Source organism: Indicator indicator, chromosome 30 (assembly GCF_027791375.1).
Source record: "Indicator indicator isolate 239-I01 chromosome 30, UM_Iind_1.1, whole genome shotgun sequence".
NCBI classification, from domain to species: Eukaryota; Metazoa; Chordata; class Aves; order Piciformes; family Indicatoridae; genus Indicator; species Indicator indicator.
Window position 1 is genome coordinate 5,917,368 of NC_072039.1, and position 22,528 is coordinate 5,939,895.

Consider the following 22,528-nt stretch of genomic DNA (forward strand, 5'->3'; position numbering starts at 1 on the left):
TCCAAAATTAAACAACAAAGATTAGCAGGGACATGTTTAAGACTATATACCTGAATGATTTTCCTTTGGTGTACAGTTCTTCTGGGAAATCACTGTGACATACAGCATGCTATTGCAATTAAATATGCAAGAAAGAAGAATTAAACTGACTATGAATAATTAATACCCTGTAATACTACTTCATAAGGAAAGTCTGGCTGACTATTCCCGCAGATGAGCTATACCTAAATCGGAGGCACATGAGAGATGGGAGCTTTACTTTTATGATGTAGTCTAAAGCACCGAGTAACTTTATGGCTGCTGCCCAATCCAGGAAAAGGTGCCAGCCATCCATGCCACCCTTTCTGCTGTGTGCTGCACACTGAGCTCCAGAAAAGCTGGAAGAAATGCAGTGCTGCAATAGTTGCTGCACTGCTCATATACACCTCAGAGGTAAGAGGCTTCCTAGACTCTTTCCATTAAAAAGTATAAAGCGATTATCTGGCTTCCCAGTAGAGAGAATAAAGCAAATATGATGCAACAAATACTTACATGATAAGATCAAGCTAAGGTTGAGAGAAAAAACAATTAAAAAGGTTTGCAAGAGCTAAGGAATGCAGCTTACTTTCCCAGAATCTATCTTAACAAGAAAGATACCATCAACTCACAGAGTAGACCTTCCTGTTTCGCATTTTCTGTTTTGGAGACTGCAGAACATCAACTGCAGCAAAGCTACAGTTGGGTGGCTGGCTACAAACTCTCCTACCTCCAGCACAACTTCCCATCTGAAAACAGCAATCAAAAATATGTTTGGGTTTTTTTCACCAATAGAAAACCTTAAATCACTGAATATTTACTGAAGTCCTCATACAATTGGTATTCAACTCTTGGCATTTTCCACCTGATGGTGGTGGTCAGGTCAGCCTCTTGCTAGCTAATTGACATACAGCACACTTGTTGCGCACATTTGGCTGCAAATCCCCAGTTCCCCCCAGTTTATCCAAGCAGCACGGTGTGCAAACGACACCCCGCTGCAGAGTGCTGCTTTGGAGACAGACATTTGAAATCCAACCAACGTTTGTGATCACCCAAGTGGAGCAGAGCACTGCTGAAGGTGTTTGCTGAAGGTGACAGCCCCGCCAGGATGTGACCCCCAGCTCAAAGCCCTGTGTTGCTCCAGCTACCAGCTCTGCCACAAGGATCTGGACTCCTGCAAGATCCACCATTCCTCTCCTCCAAAGCAAACACAAACTGGGGGTCTGGAAGTGTGCTAGCTCAATATTAATTTTCTATTAAAAATTAATAGGATTAAATGAAGCTTGCAAGCCAGCAGACATCAAGACACTTATTTTACTGACACACTCGCTGCCTGGAGGAGCAGGAAAAGAAGGATGGGCTGAGTGTTTTTCAGAATAGTGGCTGTGAGGTCTGATGTGTCAGCCAGAACAGGGGGCAGGAGGCTCTTCTCCACATCTTCAATGGGTCCCTGTGTTCCACACCAGTGCCACACCACTCTGCTGGTGAGTGGCTTGTCCTCCCAGTCAGAAACTGGTGGGGAAAGTGAAGCCAACTTAAACCATTCTGGTGAAAACTCCAGCATCTTCTCAGTGGAGATCCAGTCTTTTGGGCACTGGCTCTGACCCTCACTCATGTGCATGCATGCCCCTTCCTCACTGCCAGAATTAATCCCCTCACCAATAAGCATCCTGCAAATACCCAGAGTTTACATAAGCCAACTTTAACCTTCACTCCCTATTAATGTTAACAGAACAGAAAAAATTAACCATGGTGCAACGAAAACCCACTGTATCTGCATTTCTAATTATACAACAAAACATACCACATGGCAATATTTCCAAGCACCTTGCTGGGAATAAAAATCACCAACAGACTATGGCTTCCATTTTGAGCAGTGGATAAAAAAGCAACCATCATTGAGGTCATGAGCATTGAGTGATGAGGACATGAGAATTAAGGAAATGAAGTGACGTACATAAACAACGATAACAGAAATGTTAATAATTAGAAAAACAGACACCTTAAAAAATTTTAAATTTCAAGATCTTTCCTACTTTTTAGTGGCTTAGCCTACTTTTCCCAACCTAATTTGCATGATCAAAATAGGCCTCCTGCCAGGAAGCATTAAAATGGCAGCCCCCCCATTGAGACAAAACTCCCTTCACCATACGAGACTGAAGGACTAATCACTATTCCCAAAAACATTTTAAATCCATTAATGTTGTTTAGTAAACATTTATTTAGAATTAGTGCAGCTATCAGAATTGTTTTATCACGCTCTACTAAAGCATTTCATAAAAGCTTTTGACAGAGGAGCAGACAGCCCCACGAACACTTGTACCTCGTCCAAAAAGCCAAGCACCCTCCTGCGCTGCAGCACTCAATGTTTTCCACTCAAAACCCCCAAAGCATTCTCCAATATCAACCAGACAATTCCCAACAGCTCTCTGGGGTGCCTGGCTGGGCAGCTGGAAGCACCCCACACCAAGATGCAGGGAGCAGCCAGATCAGAGTACCCCAACCCTGCTGACCTCCACACTTGACAAATAATTCTATATGCTGAATAAAACCCAGGCTGGTACAATCATGTATAAATCTCAATATTACTGATGTACTGAAGATTTGGATTCTTGTACAAATATACATTGCTTTACACAAATTTATCTGAGCTATGTGTTATCCTTTCAGTGCCATCTGCACAAAACCAGAGTTTTATCTAAGCGCTGGAAACTAAAATAAATCATTTTCTCCGTAGCTGTGATTTTGTTGGAGACAGACGCCACAAACCTGAGAGCTGGCTAGTGCAGGCTTGTCTAGTTAGAAATAGAATTATATCTGCATCAATATGATTTATTTTTAATAAAAGAAGAAGGCAAACCAGACCCTTAATATGGAAACAGTCTCAGCCAGCACCCTCCCAGTCATGGAAGGCGTAATGTACAGTGTGAATTGTCCAAATCAAACCAGGATTGGCGTTGTCATTTCCCCTAATAAGAATCAAGAGATACATTTTAATTGCCAAACATAATGAAAAGTACCTGCTCATTCTCCACTTGCTGAATTTATTGCTAACACAATACAGGGCTGGAAGGCTTGGTAGGTTATTCTCTGGGACGATGAGCTTATCAGCAGGCCTGTGCCCCACCAAATCATTAAGACTGAACTTGGCTCCCCAACACCACATAACATTGACATATCTGTCCTTCCTGCACCGACCGTCCAAGGTTCTCGGGATGTATTTCTCAAAACATCTCACCCTGAGCATTCCCTGTGAGTGGGAGACCTCACAGTAATTGGCATGTTCTGATACTGGAAACAACTAATAAAGCCCCGGATTTGAGAAATGTGAGTCCTCGAAGACTTTTTAATGTCATTAGTCAATAAATGTTATTCTCCAAAAGCACTGCAAGCAAAAGAAATTCTGTTCTTCTGGTTGAATACATTCTCTAGCCCAGAGTTGTGGCTAAAGGTTCATATAAGATCCCTGAAAATACCAGAGTGCTGTTTCTTTACACAGAGTAACTTCTAACATCTGAACTCACTGCTGTGAGGCTGCAATAGATTTTCTTTGGCAAATCAAGCCCTCTAAAGCACAGATTATAAAAAATAAACACTCAACATTTTTAGATCAAGCTTTCCTCCACAGACTACATTTTATGCACTTTCCCTGGAAATGTTACATCAGAATAAAATCAGATTTAATTGGCTCTTAAATAACTGAACAGCCACTTTAATTTTATTTCAATAGCAATAATTCATAACTCAAGCAGCTGAAATTCCAGCAGAGAATGACAAGTAAATAGAGCAGAACACACTGAAGGAGAGTATGAATGCCACGCAGTGAAAGGTGATTTCTCTTAAACTTCATGCGTCGCCATTTTATGGGCATCTCAAAGCCACAGCCACATAAATACTCAGAGCTAAAAATCTGTCAGCCCTGGGATGCTACACAGTTCATCAGCAGGAACGCTCAGCAAAGACCAAGAGATGAGGTGATAGTTGCCCAACTGAAACTGCTGGGAGAGTGGCTGGGATTTTAAGCAGGGATGCAATTTCCCTCATGCACACTAGATGGAAGTGTGCAAAATCTTAATTCTTTCCTGCCTCAACTTAATTTTAAGGGGTTGAAACGTTGCCTCACACTGTCGTATTTTGAGAAATCCCTTTTTTTTTTTGGCTCCTTCACTCACGGATAATCAGTATGTAAGGAGATGCCCTAAAATATTCATAGAATGGCTTAGATTGGAAGGGACCTTAGAGATCATCTACTCCAACCTCCCTGCCATGGACAGGGACAGCTCTCAACTACGCTCAGCTGCTCAAGGCCTCATCCAGCCCGGCCTTGAACACCCCCAAGGAAGGAGGCATTCACACAGCCTATTCCAGAATTTCACCACTCTTGTACTGAAGAACTTCTTCCTAAGAACCACTCTAAATCCAGTCTCCCTCAGCTTAAAACCATTCCCCCTTGTCCTATCACTAGACACCCTTATGCTCTGTTGAAAATGAATAATGAACATGAGAATATCCATCAGAAATAGTAGAAATTACCCTGGATAATATATTTAAAGTATACACAATCTATTTCTAGAGTACGCAGTAATTACTAATGATTTTTCACATGTTCAGGATATTTTAACAATATAACAATTCTAAAAATACCACTTCCTCAATGAATAGAAAAGGTATTAAACACTTCATACATGCTGTTGCAGTTTTGACTGGGAAAAAAAAAAACACACACTTTGAAAAGATATGGGAAAGGTATAGGGAGAAAGAGCAACTTGAGTCTTGCAGAATGAGCTAAACACAGATGAGAGCAGCAAACCTGAATGGGATTAAATTACACACAAACCTTCTGGAAACTCTTAAAAGTGACTTGTTCCAAAACAAGACATTTCTAAATTTAAACACTGAAGAGTTCACAGACAGGAAAACTCAAAATCAGGCAATGGTGTGATCACCAAGAAAGCACTGGAAAAGCTGTTTTCTCTTGCCTGCTCTGGCCTTTTCACATATTGATTTTCCTCCAGGCTCATTCACAAATGCTCAGCATAGTTGTGAACAATTTAGAGTAAAAGCCTGCATGAATTACCAGCTCTAGGAACACACCACCCATTCCAGGCAAAAGCTGGGGGCTTTTCTGTACCCGAAGAAAAAAAAATAAACTACCCAGAATCAGAATAGACTGATGAGGTAGAAGGGCAACCACATACCTCTTTCCCTGTCCACAACGAAGCCAAAGCACACAACAGAGGAAGAGAAGAGGAAGAGAAGAGGAAGAGAAGAGGAAGAGAAGAGGAAGAGAAGAGGAAGAGAAGAGGAAGAGAAGAGGAAGAGAAGAGGAAGAGAAGAGGAAGAGAAGAGGAAGAGAAGAGGAAGAGAAGAGGAAGAGAAGAGGAAGAGAAGAGGAAGAGAAGAGGAAGAGAAGAGGAAGAGAAGAGGAAGAGAAGAGGAAGAGAAGAGGAAGAGAAGAGGAAGAGAAGAGGAAGAGAAGAGGAAGAGAAGAGGAAGAGAAGAGGAAGAGAAGAGGAAGAGAAGAGGAAGAGAAGAGGAAGAGAAGAGGAAGAGAAGAGGAAGAGAAGAGGAAGAGAAGAGGAAGAGAAGAGGAAGAGAAGAGGAAGAGAAGAGGAAGAGAAGAGGAAGAGAAGAGGAAGAGAAGAGGAAGAGAAGAGGAAGAGAAGAGGAAGAGAAGAGGAAGAGAAGAGGAAGAGAAGAGGAAGAGAAGAGGAAGAGAAGAGGAAGAGAAGAGGAAGAGAAGAGGAAGAGAAGAGGAAGAGAAGAGGAAGAGAAGAGGAAGAGAAGAGGAAGAGAAGAGGAAGAGAAGAGGAAGAGAAGAGGAAGAGAAGAGGAAGAGAAGAGGAAGAGAAGAGGAAGAGAAGAGGAAGAGAAGAGGAAGAGAAGAGGAAGAGAAGAGGAAGAGAAGAGGAAGAGAAGAGGAAGAGAAGAGGAAGAGAAGAGGAAGAGAAGAGGAAGAGAAGAGGAAGAGAAGAGGAAGAGAAGAGGAAGAGAAGAGGAAGAGAAGAGGAAGAGAAGAGGAAGAGAAGAGGAAGAGAAGAGGAAGAGAAGAGGAAGAGAAGAGGAAGAGAAGAGGAAGAGAAGAGGAAGAGAAGAGGAAGAGAAGAGGAAGAGAAGAGGAAGAGAAGAGGAAGAGAAGAGGAAGAGAAGAGGAAGAGAAGAGGAAGAGAAGAGGAAGAGAAGAGGAAGAGAAGCAGTGACAGAAAGGAAGGCTGAATGAAGAGCAATGCTGGATAGAATAACCAAGTAGGCATGAAGGGCTCCCATTTCCAGATGTTTAAAATGTATGCCTTTTCCATTCCAGATTTTAAAAGATTAGCAGAGGAGGAAGCTTACTTTGGAGAGTGGGAGCATCTGTGTACATTTTTTGGAAGAAGGCTCATACAAAGCTATTTCCAACCAATACAATTTACACTGTACATACACACACAGCACTGGCTCAAGACAAGGAATTGCAGGGCATTTTTCAAAGTGTGCAAGAACTGCCTATGCAGAGGAACAAATGAGGGGCCAGGCAGCTGCAACAGGAAAGGGCAGGACTGTGATATGCAAGCCCTCCACAACGCACACTCCAAGTTGCACAAGAGGGATAGCAGGATACAGCAGGGGATACACCAGGGTCAGGAAACGAGGAAAATATACACAGTGCTCAACATCAGCTTATGCAATATTTTACCAACAAAAAACATGCACTATTTTCTTTTCTGCCCCCCTCCCTGTAGCAACAAATCTTTATTTCTCTGCAGCAACAAATCTTTATTTCTCTGCCAGGAACCCCACGTTCACAATACAGAAAGAAGTCACCTGGGAAGGCTGTGCACGGCTCCCATCTTAGCTGTGAGGCACGGGACAGGGAAGTTGCCTGAGGAGAAGAAGTGACATTACAGAAAACAACTGGATACCATATTCACTCCAAAGAGCCAAGTCTGTCATTTCACCTATTTCCACTTGCTCTCACGTGGCTCTGAAATTAGAAACAATCAGAATCCTGCTGGAAACAATATATGGCACCTTAATTGGGTTGGCTGCACTACAGACGTCAGCAACGTATCAATTGGTAGATCATTTTTTGACTTCTGGTTTTTTTGTGTTTTTTTTTTTTTTAATACTAAAAATAGCTTCACTTTCATGGTTCACCTTTTCAGCATCACATTACTACAGACATCGTAAGAAATGAAGAAAACCTCCTCACTCATCACACACCAAAGATGCTACAGAGACTGCTCCCGCTGGAGGCAGGGTCTGCCATCTGATTCAAGAGAATGTTACTTAAAGGTTTCTCTCAGCTGCACTGCCATTTAAAGAAAACCTGTTTTCTAACACATTTCCCTATAGGACACCCATCATTGCATCTACTTAAAAGCCTGCAGCAGTCGAGTTATTGCTAAATACATCAATAACCCAGAGGTTCAACTCAACTGCTCCACACATTTCCAAGCACAACCCCGTGCCCAGACTCTACAATGCTGCACGGGACATCAAAACTGACAATAAAAATCTATCTCAGTTTTCATCCCAAGCACTACACCCCTGCACTGTACCCAAGCCAGACTACATCCAAACTACATTCTTGTGAAATTATTCCAATAAGGAAATATCACCTTTTTCTTCATGAACCCTGGAAACTTGGACTAATCTTCAGATATAAACAAGTTAAGCAATGGAAACACATAACCTGCGTGTAATTCCTGAACACAACTGGAGAATAATTATACCAACAACACACCAGACACAAACTGAGCAGGGAAGCATCACGAGACACCCTGCCAGAAGGTACTGAATTTAGGAAAAGGGATCTATAGGGTCTATGAAGCCAGATCAGCCACAGGTCACAGTGGTTGTCATTTTTTTTTAGTGCCTATTTAAATGTAATTACTAAAAACCTGGAAACCAGCAGCAGATGAACACACTGGTCTCTGTCAGCTCCATGCGTAGGCAAGACTGAGGCTAAGCTACACCTGTTTCAGACAGCAAGCTTAGCTTTTGAGGAATAAAGCTTGTTAGCAAAACATCTTTGGACAAAATTAAACCCATCTCTTCTGGATGTCAGTCAGCAGAAGGCCTTTTCAGGAGCTCTGCTCCTCAGCAGCTGAATCAAGATTTAGAAGGCTTTTTTTTTTTAATAGAAAGAAAAAAGATGAATAGTGTGACAAACTCATTTCAGCATTCATATTCAAACTAACGATCTGCAATTAAAAGCAAAATTGCTCAAAGAGCGTTATGGTTACGAGTCACAAAATACAATGGGAAAATGGGAATATGGCACACCACACAGGGAATAAAAAATTTAACTGTTCACTTATCTTCTCAGTTTGAAAACGTTTAAAGTGCTGAAAATTGAAAATGGTGGGGTGATGCACTCCATTACAGATGCAGAAAACTGTGAAACCTTTACTCATGTTCTGAAGCATCTTACCCCATAAACAGCTGTAGAGGAGACAGCACACCCTGGTTACAGGCTACAAGATGAAGGAGTGCCCTGTTAACTCAACTGAGTGAATATCATGTTCTTAAAGCAATTATTTAAAAGTTCTTGATCATCAGTGAAATAAATCAAGCAAGTCAAGTTGTGGCTATGATCTTGATGTATTTAATAATTCCATAAATCCCAGAATCCTGGAAGTCACCAAGCTTTAAAGGAACACAGAATGGATGTTACTTCATCTCCCATCTTCATAAATCAATGACTCCCCTCACTATTACCTCACTGACGATTAGTGAGACAGCAATATATAGGACATAAAACATCTCAGTGATGGAGGCTTTGGGGAGGGGGCACACAGGGCAATTCCCCTCTCCCTCCTCCTCTCCCCACCTCCACATGCTGGCCAGTAATAAGTAGAGGTCAAAAATAAGGAAGAATAAAGATGAATGGACAAATCAAGGTGAAAAAGAACAGTATTGCACTGGGGAGGAAACACCTACAGAAGTTTCTATCCCATGTTCAGGCTTTTCAAGGAGTGCAGGTGCGGCCACAAGCTGAGGGTCCCGTACAGTGAGGAGCAGTTGGTGTTTCTGGGAACTACTGAAAATTCAGTCCTGACAAAAATCCTGACTCCATCTCTTGATCTGGTAACAGTTCCCAGATGCAAACGTAGATATAAAAGCTTATGTATCAGAGGACAACTTGAAACAAATACAAATAAAGACTTAAATGAAGGCAAATACGCAAGTTAGAGAGAACATAAGGGTTCCTTAATTTTACATACAGAGAAAAAAAGAAAACCCAGCAATACTACATGGACATTCTCCAATGGATTTTTTAATGTTATTAACAGAAATAGCACCCCAGGCTGTGCTCAAGCAGAAAAAGTGTGAATCTGTTTTGCAGTGTGAAGCAAAAGGGGGATCAAAAATACCATCTTATTAAATGGGTACTTATTTGGTGCCAAGCACATTATTTATTCAATTGAGGAGTTCAGAAAATGACAGAGAGAGAACCACAAACAAGGTCACTACTTAATGTCAGTATCAAAGCTGATCCTTAACGCAATTTAAACACCTGCCTTTTCTTTTATCTCAGCACAAAATGAGGGGTTTTTGCTCTTTTTTTTTACACTTCAAAAGCCATGTAACACAACAAAATATACGCCAAGCATGAAGGAACAGAGAGCATGCCAGCATCTTTCAGCAATCATCTTTCCCTTGTCATCCATTATGTCAGATTTATCTATTTTTGCTTAATTCTTGTTCCAGCAATACACATCCTTCCTCTCTCTAGACTATCAGGCTGGCTGGGCTTGAACTCAATATGGCTTCTTAAAATAGTTGAGAAATATTGAAAATATTTGAAGCAATGCTTGCAAATTACAGCCTATTAATCAGCCCATCTTCTAGCTCCAGCTCGACCTGCAACTCTCCCAGAAAAGAGGCAGCCTCTAATTCCTTCACCTCAGAAATTCTACTCAGCTACACAGTGTAAAAAAACACTTTAAAAATAAACATACTTTTTTTCTTTTATGGAGGCATTTTTTTCCTAAAAGCATGTATTAACTGCAAATCTTACCCTGTTTGTTCCGACACCTATTTGCTTTTGACACAGACATCTCCTCAACTAAAAATTCTCTATCAGTTAGTTCATTGTTGCTTGCTTTCTGCTGTCGCTGCTTCTTTCCCCAAGTTTTCAGACCCTCTGGACTGGCTCTACAGGACACCAGACCCACCTGGAAGCTCTCCCTACATCTTTCACCCCTCAGCAGGCTGATGGTTTTGAAAGCCTGCTCTTTCCACCTCTAAAACCTGCAATATTCTTAAACAGCATATTTTCTTACTGCTTTAATGGATTTAGGTAAATGAACAGACTCCCGCAAGTTCAAACTGTTTAGGTGAAAAAAGACCTGATCAGAAATACATGTGCTGAGAGGAAAAAGCAGCAATCATCGCTATCCTCCCTTCCTGCCTGCGCTGCAGCCATCACAGAATTTTCTCAGCTGGCTGCTGAATCAGATGAAGTTTCTACAGCTCACACGCACACAAATCACAAAGCCCGACACGTCCAGGAGGATTTATTCAATCACAAAGTCATCACCGTTGCTCCAGCACAAATGACATCACTCAATAACCCAACCTCACCTACTTAGAGCGTGCTCTCTCCTGCAGCTACCAGGACAACAAAGAACTGGGTTTGGGCAAGAAAGAAGCAAAAGTGTCGTGGCAAAAAGTTTTCCATGTAAACTTATGTTTTCTTGAAACGCTGTGATTAAAGAGAAGAAATAATTAGGGCTCTGAGAAGGAGTGAGTGCAGCAAGTTGTAACTGAACTAACTAACCTGCCTCTGTGATTTATGCTAAAACTTATAGCTAGCAATTAGAGGTGATACCAAGAGGAGGATAAAACACATTCGTAAGCCCTTGCAGGTGCTGCTCTGGGAAGATCATCTGCTGCATAACCAAGAGCAGGGAAGTACTCTGCTTGCAGGAGTGGACTGAGAACAGAGAAGTCAAGCTCCACAGCTTTCTTCAGGCTTTAAGATGCTTGGGAAAAAAAATGGTCGGTAGGAAATAAAAACGACGCGTCATTTATTAACAATACGTCCTGCAAAACGACACTTTTCCTCGGGAAAAGCTTTACACAAAGGATTTGCAGACATCGCAATCGCATATCCATCCCTCCCCCCTTCATTTTTTTCCTGAAAGCACTTCTCTGTCGCGACGGCTGACGTGTTATCGCGATTCCCGCCGGGTATCTGATATCAAGGGAAAGGTATTTCACAGCTCTAGGTGGCGGGGCCAGGCTGCTCCCCACAAGGACAAGGCGTGGAGCTCGGGACTTAGGGGAAGAGGCCTCCAGGGAGGCCGGTGGGCTGGGACCGCTCCCGGGAGGGGGATGAGAGGACGGGACACGGGGGCGGCTGAGTCGTCCCCACGTCCCGTTCCCTCACCCCTACTCCCGGGAGCGGCCTCGCAGTGTTATCGCGACAGAAGGAATATCGCGACAGAGGGGATACCTCACATTGCCTCAGAGAACGGGGGGAGGGGACACCCAGGAAGGACAATGAGGAAGGGGGGGGGGTGCGGGCCGCCGCCGGTCCCGCCACCCTTGTGTGAGAAGGTGGCTGCCGCTCCTTGTACTTACTCTCGGTGCCCCTGCCCGGGCCTCATGGCGCCGCCGCCGCTGTGCCCGTGCCGGCCCCACCACCACCGCCACCACTGCCGCTGCCGTCGACTCTCCTCGTCCCCGTCCTCCTCCTTCTCCTTCTCCTCCCGCGCCGCCGCCGCCCGCCCGCCCGCTCTCGCCGTGGTGGCTGCGCCAAAGCCGCTCCCGCGCACGCGCGCTGCCCGCCAACGGGGCCCTGCCGTCCCGCCCACCGCGCACGCGCGCCGGCCTCCCAGAGAGGAGGGGGCGGGGAGGGAAGGGCCGCACCGCGCCGCACCGCGCCACACCGCCCCCTGGCGGTGCTCAGTAGCGCGTACAGCACAGGGCCGAACCCCGGCGAGGAGCGGAAGGGCTGAGCAACGGCTGTTGTGATGGCTGCGCCAAGGAGAGGATGGACAACCCCCTCCACATGCCTTCCTGAAGTCAATTAAAGCAGAGCGGCCGTTTCCACTGAAGCGACGGGCTCGCACTGGGATAATTAACTAGTTATCAAAGCTCATTAGAATCACAGTACCATTCAGATTGGAAGAGACCAAGTTCGTTATTGAGAGATCCATTTAAGATCTTCAGGTCCAACCATTAACCCAGCACTGTCAGGCCACCACTAAACCATGTCCCTCAGCCCCGCGTTTCCCTTGTCCTTTAATACCTCCTGGGCTGGGGATTTGATTACTGCCCTGGACAGCCTGTTCCAGGGCTTGACAAACCTTTGGGAAAGACATTTTTCCTAGTGTCTGACCTAAACCTCCCTTGATGCAACCTGAGGTCCACTTCCTCTTGTCCTATCACTTGTTCCTTGGGAGAAGAGACCAGATTCCATCTGGCTCCAACCTCCTTTCAGGGAGTTGTAGAGCAAGAAGGTCTCCCCTGAGCCTCCTTTTCTCCAGGCTAAACAACCCCAGGTCACTCACCCACTCTTAGAATCTGTGAGCTGCAGGGCTGCAGGTCAGTGAGTGGAAACACTTAACCTCTTCCCATCTAGGGAGCATTTCAAGTGCTATGTGTGCTTGGCTCCATCCCTCTCCTGCCTTGAAGAAAGCTGGGACAAGGCTCAATGCTAGCAGGAGGATGTGACCTTGACCTTCTACATGCCAAGGGAAGAACTTCACCTATGTACCTCCACCTCATGTTGTAGTGAGGTCGGGGTATGTCTCCCAAATAACTAGGGACAAGACGAGATGAAATGGCCTCAAGTTACACCAGGGCAGGTGTAGAGTGGGTGTTAGGAAAAATGTCTTTACTTGAAGGGGTTTGTCAGGCATTGAAACAGGCTGTCCATCCCCAGAGGTGTACAAAACACATAGCACTTCAGGACACTGGTTAAGGGCAATGGTGTGTTGGGTTTGATAGTTGGACTCCATCTTAAAGTTTTTACAACTAAAACGATTCTGTAATGGAATGCCCCCAGCCCCTCAAAGCTCACCTGGCTTTTTACTCCTGCAAGGTATAACCTTTAAAAGTCATGGCTCAGGAAACAGGATCCAAACTCCACTGGGAAGGAAGAAAGACACAAAAGTGTCCTGCTTTTAGCTGAAAAAAAAGGGATAAAAGGTGGCAGCGGCAAGTTCCAGCTGACAGGGAGCAAGAAAGGAGATGAGAACAATTGCTTCTGCTGGGACTTCATTTTATTCCAAGGAAAACACAAAAGTCAGGTAGTGGCAATCATGAGACCACAGTGTCCCCTGAAAGAGGAAAACAAAGCAGGGCACTCCATGGAGGCTTCTCACCCTGGCTTTCAGATGACTCCTGACAGGAGAATCCTTTGCAGCTCCAACATAGCCAGTAAAACATTTCCTTGATGTTGCACCAGAGAAAAACAGTGGATGCAGGATTTGCTCCACAGGTTTGAGTTCCAGGCAGGAGCGGAGAGTCCCCAGCAGCCCCTACCAGATCACTTCAGTGGGAGCAGCAGCCCAGCCTTTCCTCACTCAGGGATGTCTAACAGCACACAGGGATTTACCTGGAACCCTGGCAAGAAGCTGCTCAGTGCTCCAAGGACCCCACTGGGCAGCAGAAACAAGATGCATAGAGGCAGAAAGATAGCTATTCCCTGCTCCATTTCACTTCCTAATTAATACACTCCAGCAAGTGCCATTCCCTGACCTCCCTGCTCCTCTCGCTGCTGGTCAGGGAAGCAGCTCATAGACACACCTAGACTGGACCACAGCTCCATTTCTCACCTCTTCAGCAACCCACTGGGATCAGTCTGTGACTGGACCCAGCCTTCTGGAGCGAGTACCACAAGACAGGAAAGGATGACAGGGGAAAGAGAGGGAACAAGAAGAAGAAGTCAGAATGAAGGCAGCAGCTGGCAGTCATCTAAGAGGATGGTACATGGCAGCCTGCAGGAAGAGCTCCAACACTAGAGCTGGAAACAGCTGGCCTTGAGTATCTACATAGAGTTTGAGAGCTTCCTCTGTCACACCCAGTCACTGTGGGGTGTTTCTGCTAGCCAGCAAACTCCTCTGCTCGGTCTACCTGGGCAAAACTGGCTCCCTGCACAGCCATCCACTCATACTCAAACATTTCAACAGGTGACATGAGACACCATGTGGGCCAGGGTAGCCTCTTCCTCCTGCCCAACCACTGCTGGGGTGAGTCAGCCTTCAGAAGAGATGACAAACATGCTGATAATCCTTCACTGAAGCCTTTTGTCATCTAAAGAGTTGAGATGCTCCTGAACTTCCAGGCACAAACACTTGACAGTAAAGACTTGGGACACAGCCCAAAAGTTGATGACAGCTCTGTAATTGCAGTGTTAGAATCATGTGTGTAGCTGGTCCTCTAATGCCCATCCCTCAGCTTCCACCTGCCATAGGAGACCTGCCACAGGAGGTCTTAAGATTTTATTTCAGTTTGGGCTATTCCCCCAATGAAGGATACATTCTACTTCAGCCTGCATTCCATCTTTCTCTGTTTCTGGATTGGACAAAGGTTCAGTCAGGACAGCCCTGAGGGAAAATGGAGCCAGTTTCTTCACAAGACCAGAGTGTTCAGGAGATGTTAGAACATATGCAAAGAGCTCAAGTCTTCAAGTCCACCTTGAGCTTCAAGCGAACATCACACAGGAAAGCATTCATCAGGTCCTGGCCAGCCTCCTGAGCAATCCTGCTGATAACCTTACCTCCTCTTCCAATCAACATCATCTGCATAAAACCCAGAGAGAAGATGATCATGTGCACCCTCACATCACTTAACTGTGCAGAAGGATCGCCTAAGAAAACAACAGTGCAGCCACAGCAGCAGTTTAAAGGGGTAGAACAAGCAGAGAAATCCCAAGATCAAACACAGGCCACCTCAGAAAGGTGCAAGCTATTACTGAACAGCCTGTGACTGTCTCAGGCACCCTGCTCTTCCCAGCTGAGACACGCCTGCCAAGCTGAGGGAGGGGCAACACAGCAAAGCTGCACATGGCTGGACCCAAGGAAACTCCTTTCACGCTCCTCAGCATCCAAACTCTCTCTTGTTACTCACCATATGAGACTTTCTTGGGACTAAAAGGCTCTGCACAATGAGCAGCTCCCCACTCGGTCCTTCCTCCCACACCTCTGTCACCTGCAACAGCAAGTGCACACTCAGCACTTCTCACAGCACCTCGGGAACCATCACTCGCTGAGATGCCAGCTCAGCTCCCCTACATGAGCACACAAGGGCAGCCCCTTCCAAGCACACAAAGGGTCTCACAGCACCCAACATGCAAGTTCCAGGTCACCTCATGGGGCCTGTAGAGAGCCTTGCAGATTGCACAGGTTCCCACAAAGGCGTTTCCCTCACAGTCTGGCATTTCCCACAGAACAGCTCAAAGCCAAGCCTGCTTGTGCTCACTTCCCACCTGAGTCACACCATAGGGCACTTCCAGCGGCAGGTACTCCAGGATCTTCTCCCTGATGATATTGTTACAGATCTCCTGAGGTGACTGGCTGGTCAAGACTCCACTGTGAAACTCCCAAGGACCTGGCTTGGCTTGCATCAGGAGGTACCGCTGTCAGCACAAAGCAGACATTGCACCCGTCAGCTGCCACAGGCCACTCTGGCAATGCCACCAACCCCTCTGCTCAACTTCCAGTAAGTTGCTATGAGGATACTGCTCCTGGTCAGGCACCAGGGCAGTAGTTGCAGTAGTTTAGTGCCTTTGGCACAGAAAGGAGAAAGGGAAACTTCTGGAACTCTACTCTGCCCTGGTGAAGCCACAGCTGGAGTACTGTGTCCAGTTCTTGGCTTCCCAGTTCAAGAAGGACAGGGAACTACTGGAGAAAGTCCAATGGAGGGCCACAAGGATGACGAGGGGACTGCAACATCTCTCTTATGAGGAGAGGCTGAGAGACCTAGGGTTCTTTAGCCTGGGAAAGAGAGGACTGAGAAGAGATCTTCTCAATGCACATAAATATCTAAAGGTAGGAGGTCATGAGGATGGGGATGGGCTCTTTTTAGTGATGGCTAGTGACAGGACAAGGGGCAATGGGTACAAACTAGGAGATTTCACTTGAACTTAAGGAGAAACTTCTTTACTTTGAGGGTGCTGGAACACTGGAACAGGCTGTCCACAGAGGTTGTGGAGTCTCCTCTAGAGACTTTCAAAACTTGCCTGGATGTATTTCTGGCAACCTGATCTAGACAAGCTTGCCCTAGCAAGGGAGTTAGACTCTGTGACCTTCAGAGGTGCCTTCCAATCCCTACCATTCTATTCCTCAAGCCCTGCCAAAAGGTCAAACCTCCCTAGAGCTGTTTCTATGAGTTACAAAAGCCCACAGTGTCCCTTGTAGCTGATAATGCATTGGGTGGCCTCATCGTTATGAGCAACCTGCTTTCTGGAGAGTCCCAAACGAGAGTTCTGTACAGAACACTCTGAAGATACCACATGAACATGCTTCACATTAACAGACACCACTTCCCCCAAACATCCCAAGCCAAGAACAGCAGCTCTGCTACCTCCTCACAGGAGAGGAAGCTCAGTGTGAAATACCAGGGCCCCACAGGGGTAAGAGTATACCAGACTCAAAGCACAACAGAAGTTCAGACTGCAGTTACCTTGAGTGTATCCACCTCCTCCCCATGGACAGCTGCCAGCATGAAGATCTCCTGGAAGCATGGCCAGCCTGTCTTATGTTTTCGATCTCTGGCTCCATAGTGCTTTGGCCCTTGTGCTTCTTCTGCGACCAGCCTGGACTCAGAAGCCCTTTCATCGCTGCTGTTGTCCAAGCTAGAGCCTTCTTGAGCTTGATCTGCTTCCTGCAGACAGTGAGACTCAGGGGCCCTGTTCTCAGGTGGAGAAGCCTGAGTAATCTGATGAGGAGACATTGCTGCAGAACTGGAATCCTGTTTAAAAGCAGATCTCACTTCCAGTTTCTTTCCATTCACAACTCCCTCTGTTAGCTCAGTTACTAGCTGCAGCAGAAGAAATTTATTTTTTAGCAGATCCACCTAAAATAAGAGAAAGAGACAGAGAGAGGTGTAAGAAATTTGTTACAAATGAGGTTGGCAGCTGGGTCCTGGACCCAAAGGAGCCAGAAGAAACCATCCAAGGCAGGCAGCTGCTGGAGGACAATGCTTCTGCAACAGAACTATACTGTTTCCCAAGCAGAGGCCAAGCCAGAGTGTGTCAGCAGCTCCAGCAGAGTTTGTCCAAATACTGTCAACTTGATAGTAACACCTTCTCTGGCAGCCCTGCTGAGATTCTTGCCAGCCAGCCCCACTGTGGTGCCAGCTCCTCTTCCCAGGCTGATTTAACCCCCTGTTTGCAGCATATAGCTTCAGAGATGATTGTGCACGCACCACACATACACACTTAAAACACTTTGGAGCAGAGGGGCAATCTGGTGTCCTTTAACGCACCCAGACTCAGGGGCCTAAAACCACATCACTGCTGGTGGCAGTGACAGTTTGAAGACCGCAATTTACTCTAGAAGGCAGGAAGAACAAGCTCCTCATTCACCTTGTTCAGAACCAGGACACTGGGGATCTGAGGAAACTGAGAAAGGCACTTCAGCACCTCCCTGCTCAGAGAGTTTCGTGTCCAATGATCCGACACATCCACCAAAACCAGAACTGCCAGAAAAGAATAAGGGAAATATAATGAACCTGCATGTTCCAAAACATTCATTTTCAGTTTCTCTACAGTTTATGGTCCCTTTCCTCCTACTGCTACTTCTCTCTCTTCTACAGGAGAGCACACAGATGGAACCAAAACAGAGCATTTTGATAGAGCAAGAAAACACAGCTTGTCACCCTAATGACATCACACATGCTAAAACTTAACATCCAAGACAAATTACTATCCCAGGCTGCCTTCCCTAGGCACCAAGCAATTTTTATGCCCTCCCTCAGCTTGGTATTTCAAATTTTTCATTGTCCTTCTCTCCTCATTGAGATACCAAAGCTACAGGGCTGTAAAATTCTGTGGCAGATAAAGAGTTTGGCTTGATCCAAGAGGAGTCATGTACCCACCTAAATCTGCATGTTTCATGCTGTCCCATGGGTCTGTCAGCATGGCTTTATCTAAATTATGTCTGAAAAACAAATGCAAATGAGTAAGCCAGACACTTTTTCACAAGCATCTTCCTTCCCCTCAAAGAAGGGCAAAACCAGGGTTTTCCATCATCCCAGATGATGCAAAGCTGCCTTATGGGCTAGGACACGCTTCATTACATGCACATACACAGAATCAAACACAACAGGGCTCGAGGGATGCCACAGGCTCCATGTGCTACTGAAATGGCAACAATATGAAACACAGAGACCAAAATAAGGCTAAAAATACATGTTCCTGTCACTCTTGTTTCACAAACTTCCCACACTGGAAATCGCTCTCTGATTTTATCAAACCTCAATGGACAGAGCCCTCCCTGCAATCTCCCCACAACAGAGGTGATACCTTTTGACTTTATAAGGATTAGTGAGGCCAGGTGTGTCCAAAATTATCTAGAAAGAGGAGAAACAGATCTTTTAAGTTTGCCTGCAGTTAGTGGTCAAGATAAAACTCACTTTTGTACTTTTGGGGATACAAATGAAAAAAACCCTCACTTTTTGGCTAACACTCCCCATTGCCCCAAGCAGAAGGAGGTCTGAAAGCTTACCAGTTGTGTGTCCTCATATGTGACAACACCCCGGGCTTTGCATCGGGTTGTGTGCACTTTCTTAGACACAGGGAAAACCTGTAAGAAATCAAACCCATTACACAACCAGAACACATCAGAAAAGCAACTTGGCTGCCTGAATTTGTTGCTCCACCTCAGCTTTTACCTTTCTGCCCAAGAGCTGATTAGAGAGTGTGGACTTTCCAGCGTTGGGTGCCCCAATGATGGCAATTCTTAAAACCTTGGGGTTCTGGGGCTGGTCAGGCTGATTCTGTAACAGGCGGTTTTGTTCCTCTACAAAGAGAAAGAAGCTTCAACACTTCCAAAACCCTACAGGGACAAGACCATCAGTCCCAGCGCTGGGACCCAGGTGGCAGCTGTTACCACTCACCGTTGCTGGTGGCAACGGGCGGTGGGTGCCGGCCCAGCGTGTCGCTCGGCTTTTCAGCTGGGATACCCAGGATGCTGCTCAGCGCGGAGCTGCTCCCACTCCAGCGGGTGAGGAGTGCAGAGGCCTGCAAGACACCGCTCTCCGGGAGACGGGCTGGAAGGACAGCAACTATTATGTATACTGAAAACACCCCTAGGCCGTGTCGTCCCCTTCCTCCTCATCCCACTACACCCACGCAGCGATCCCCGCTCCCGCAAGGCCTCTGGGTCAGCGCCGCAGCACCGACCTCGGCCCGCCTCAGCCTCACGCCCGCCCTCCGCTGCGGCCCCGCTTTAGGAACGCGCCCACCGCGTCACAGCCCCGACCACCCCCGAAGCATGGCTTCTGCCTCGGCCGCTTCACCTGGGCCCAGCAGGAGCGGCCCAGCCGCGGCGACTCTGACGACCCACCGCACGGCCCGGGCCGCCGCTATAGCGACGGGCGCCGCCATGTTGCCCTGCCGCGGGGCAGACTGGGAGCAGGAGCAGCGCCCACCCTCGTTAGCACGAAGCAGGGCCGCATAGAGAGGAGAGGGAGGGAACAGAGCAGCGCTCTCCGCCGCAGGGGACTGTGGGGAGGAGGAGGGCAGGAGGAAGTGGGCGGGGAATAGACTGGGCTACGGGCAGGGGCACGGGAAGGGGAGCGCCCCCTGCCGGCTTTGCAGCGCAGGGCCACTACTCTCAAACACACCAGTGCCAGGAGTGTCCCCGCCACGCAGACCGGAGGGACCAGTGCCTTCACCACGCAGACCAGTGCGACCAGTACCCCCTAGCAATCTCGCCACACAGTCCGGAGCTCCCAGTGCCCCCACCACACAGACCAGCGTTACCAGTGCTCTCTGTGCTCCTAGTGTTCCCACCGCAGACCAGTGGTCCCAGGGCTCCCGATGACCTCACCACAGACTAGTGCCCCCAGTGTCCCAGTCACCGTGAGCCCCAGTGCCCTCTGCAACACACCCCGGTGCACCCAGTGTGTTCCAGCGCTCTCTGCAACACTCTCTAGTCCATCCCAACGCACTGCAGGATGCCCAATGCCCCCACAGCACATCCACGTATCCACCTACTTTCTCTGTGCTCCCCAGTGAGCCCTAGTGCTCCCAGTTCTTTCCAGTGCAACCCTGTACATTCCGGTGCTCCGTCTGCAGTACAGTCCAGTTCTCCTCAATGCCCCTTGCAGTACACTCCAATGCTCCCTAAATCTCCCCAGTTCACCCCACAACATACCCTGGTGCCTCCCAGTTCTCCCCAGTGCCCCCTGCATACACTCCAAGCACTCCAGCACCGCTTGCACCCCCTACCCTGCCTGCACCCTGATGCTCTTCTACACTCCAATGTTCTCTGTCCCACCCTGCACCTGAGTACACCCCTGAGCCCCCCAAGAATACCCAGTGACCCAGCCCCACCATGGGCCAGAGCCCTCTTGAGACACAGTGAGGAAGGAGAGATGGAGCCACAGTGCCTTTACTTCCTTTATTGACCTGTGCCCGACACCCGGGCTCCACTACTATGTCCACGCTGTGCCTTGCCGTGCCTTGCCATGCCGTGCCACGCTGTGCCATGCCATGCTGCGTGCCCAGCCGTCAGCAGAACCGTTACCATTACTAAACTCAGTAATGGTAACGGTTTCCCCGCCGGCCGTGGGTCTCTGGCTGTACCTGCTTTTCCCCCATCTCGGGGTGCCCCATAACCCCCCAGCCTCCCCATCCCATACACCCCCGAGTCCTGAATGCCCCCAACCCCTCCATGCCCAGGCTGTGGTCCCACGTCGCAGCGGCGGCTCTGGGCTGGGGTGCCTCCCGGGGAGTACATCATCTATACTGTAGTGTCTCATAGCCAACTTACAGTATATGATGATATCCTGCCCGGGGCAGCGGACGGGGGGTGACTGGAGAGCAGCACCTGCATGAGGGGAGAGCACAGTTAGGGAGCACAGCACCAGAGCCGTCCTCTCCCCACTCCACCATCCCACTTATCCCACCCCAGCCCCTCCGATCCCTCCACCTTGGAGCAGGATGAAGGTTTCTGAAGACCTCCCCACACCAGCGCCCTTCTGATCCACTCTTAATCCCCCAATCCCAGGGCACTGGAGCAGGACAGAGGCTCTTGATAGATTTCCCATCCAATATTCCCCTTACTCTGATCTTGCCCCTCATGTCCCACCACCACAGAGTAGGATAGCAGCTCCCAATAGCCCCCTGACCTCAGTACCCTGTACCCCATCTTTGTCCCCTCAGTTCCACTGCCCCAGAGTGGGATGAAGGCTTCTAATAACCTCCCCACTTCAGCACCCCTCTAACCTCTCTTTATCTCCCCGCAGTCCCACTACCTTAGATCAGGACAGAAGCTCCCAACAGTCCTTTGAACCCAGCATTCCCCTTACCCCATATTTGTTGCCCACAATGCCCATAGCAGGCCAGCAGCTCCCCAGGAGGTGGCACCTACCTGTGGGGGTGGCACTAGGGCTTTGCAGGGTGCTGGCTCTACACCCGCCTTATAAAACCCGCTCTGCCTCATCTGCATATCTCACATCTGCACTGCACAGCTGGGCCAGGCCCCTTAACCCTTTCTCTCCCAGGCAGGGCACAGCCCCAAGCAGCTCCCCCTGCTCTGACCTAGCCCAAAGGAGACTTGGGCACAGGAGGTTTGCAGGGGGCCACTTCCCACAAGCTCCCCCCATCCTCTTGCTTTGACCCCTGTGGTCACCAGGGTGGTTCCTCCTCTTAGGTGATGGGACCCCAAACTGGAAGCTACCCACTGCAAACTATTTTTCAGTTGCTGGACAAGAGCTTTGGACATGGCAGGACAGCAGACACATGGGAATGAGACCTGGGGTGGTGGGAACACGAGAGTGAAGAAGTTCACCCTGCGCAGGCACGCCTAGATGAGGTACATGCGTACAGTCCCCTGGCCATATATGGTCTGTGAGGGACATGTCCCCTCAAAGTGTGTCCTCTAGCAGTGTGTTCCCCACAAGAGATGTGCCACTCAGCCTACGGGGACCAAGTGTTCCCTGCCTGCATTTGCCCCTTCCACGGGGATGTGACCCCTGGAGGGATGAATCCTCCAGCTGAATATCCCCTAAGGACAGGCCTCAGTGGTAATGTGTGTCCCCAAGAGGGCCATGTCACCTCCATGACCCCAGGGTCATACTTGTGCCCTGGCCACCGTGTCCCCACATGGCTGCAGGCCTTGGCTGTGTCACCTGCCTCTGCATAACCCTGGTCATATGTGTCCCCCAGCCCTGTCTGTCCCCACAGGGCCACATCTTGCAGTGATCCCTGCCATCGTGTCCTGTTGTTTGTGTCAGGACAAGGCAATGTTCCTGGAAGCTGCCTGCACAGAGGTGATAATCCCCTGCCAGGACCATCTGTATGGGGACCTTGATAAGCAGCAGTGTCCAGCTGTTGGGGATCCTG

At 47.9% G+C, this 22,528-nt stretch overlaps 1 protein-coding gene across 1 annotated transcript; it reads right to left on the minus strand.

The window, feature by feature from the left end:
* Nucleotides 1-13,200: 13,200 nt before the first annotated feature.
* ERAL1 (Era like 12S mitochondrial rRNA chaperone 1) lies at nucleotides 13,201-19,564 on the minus strand. The gene is made up of 11 exons (XM_054394163.1): nucleotides 19,494-19,564; nucleotides 19,075-19,211; nucleotides 18,850-18,977; nucleotides 18,684-18,761; nucleotides 18,482-18,528; nucleotides 18,055-18,116; nucleotides 17,543-17,655; nucleotides 16,639-17,031; nucleotides 15,443-15,592; nucleotides 15,085-15,165; nucleotides 13,201-14,756 (listed from the first exon to the last, which is right to left on the minus strand). The coding sequence occupies exons 1-11, from the start codon at nucleotides 19,562-19,564 to the stop codon at nucleotides 14,634-14,636; spliced, it is 1,383 nt and encodes a 460-aa protein (XP_054250138.1). The 3' UTR covers nucleotides 13,201-14,633.
* Nucleotides 19,565-22,528: the final 2,964 nt, after the last annotated feature.

Coding starts and splice junctions, on each gene's coding strand:
- ERAL1 (XM_054394163.1), bottom strand. CDS start 19,564: ATGGCGGCGCCCGTCGCTATAGCGGCGGCCCGGGCCGTGCGGTGGGTC. Junction 17,656..18,054: donor CATGAAACATGCAGATTTAG/GTGGGTACATGA, acceptor CTTTTCTGGCAG/TTCTGGTTTTGGTGGATGTG. Junction 14,757..15,084: donor TCCCAAGAAAGTCTCATATG/GTGAGTAACAAG, acceptor GGTTTTATGCAG/ATGATGTTGATTGGAAGAGG.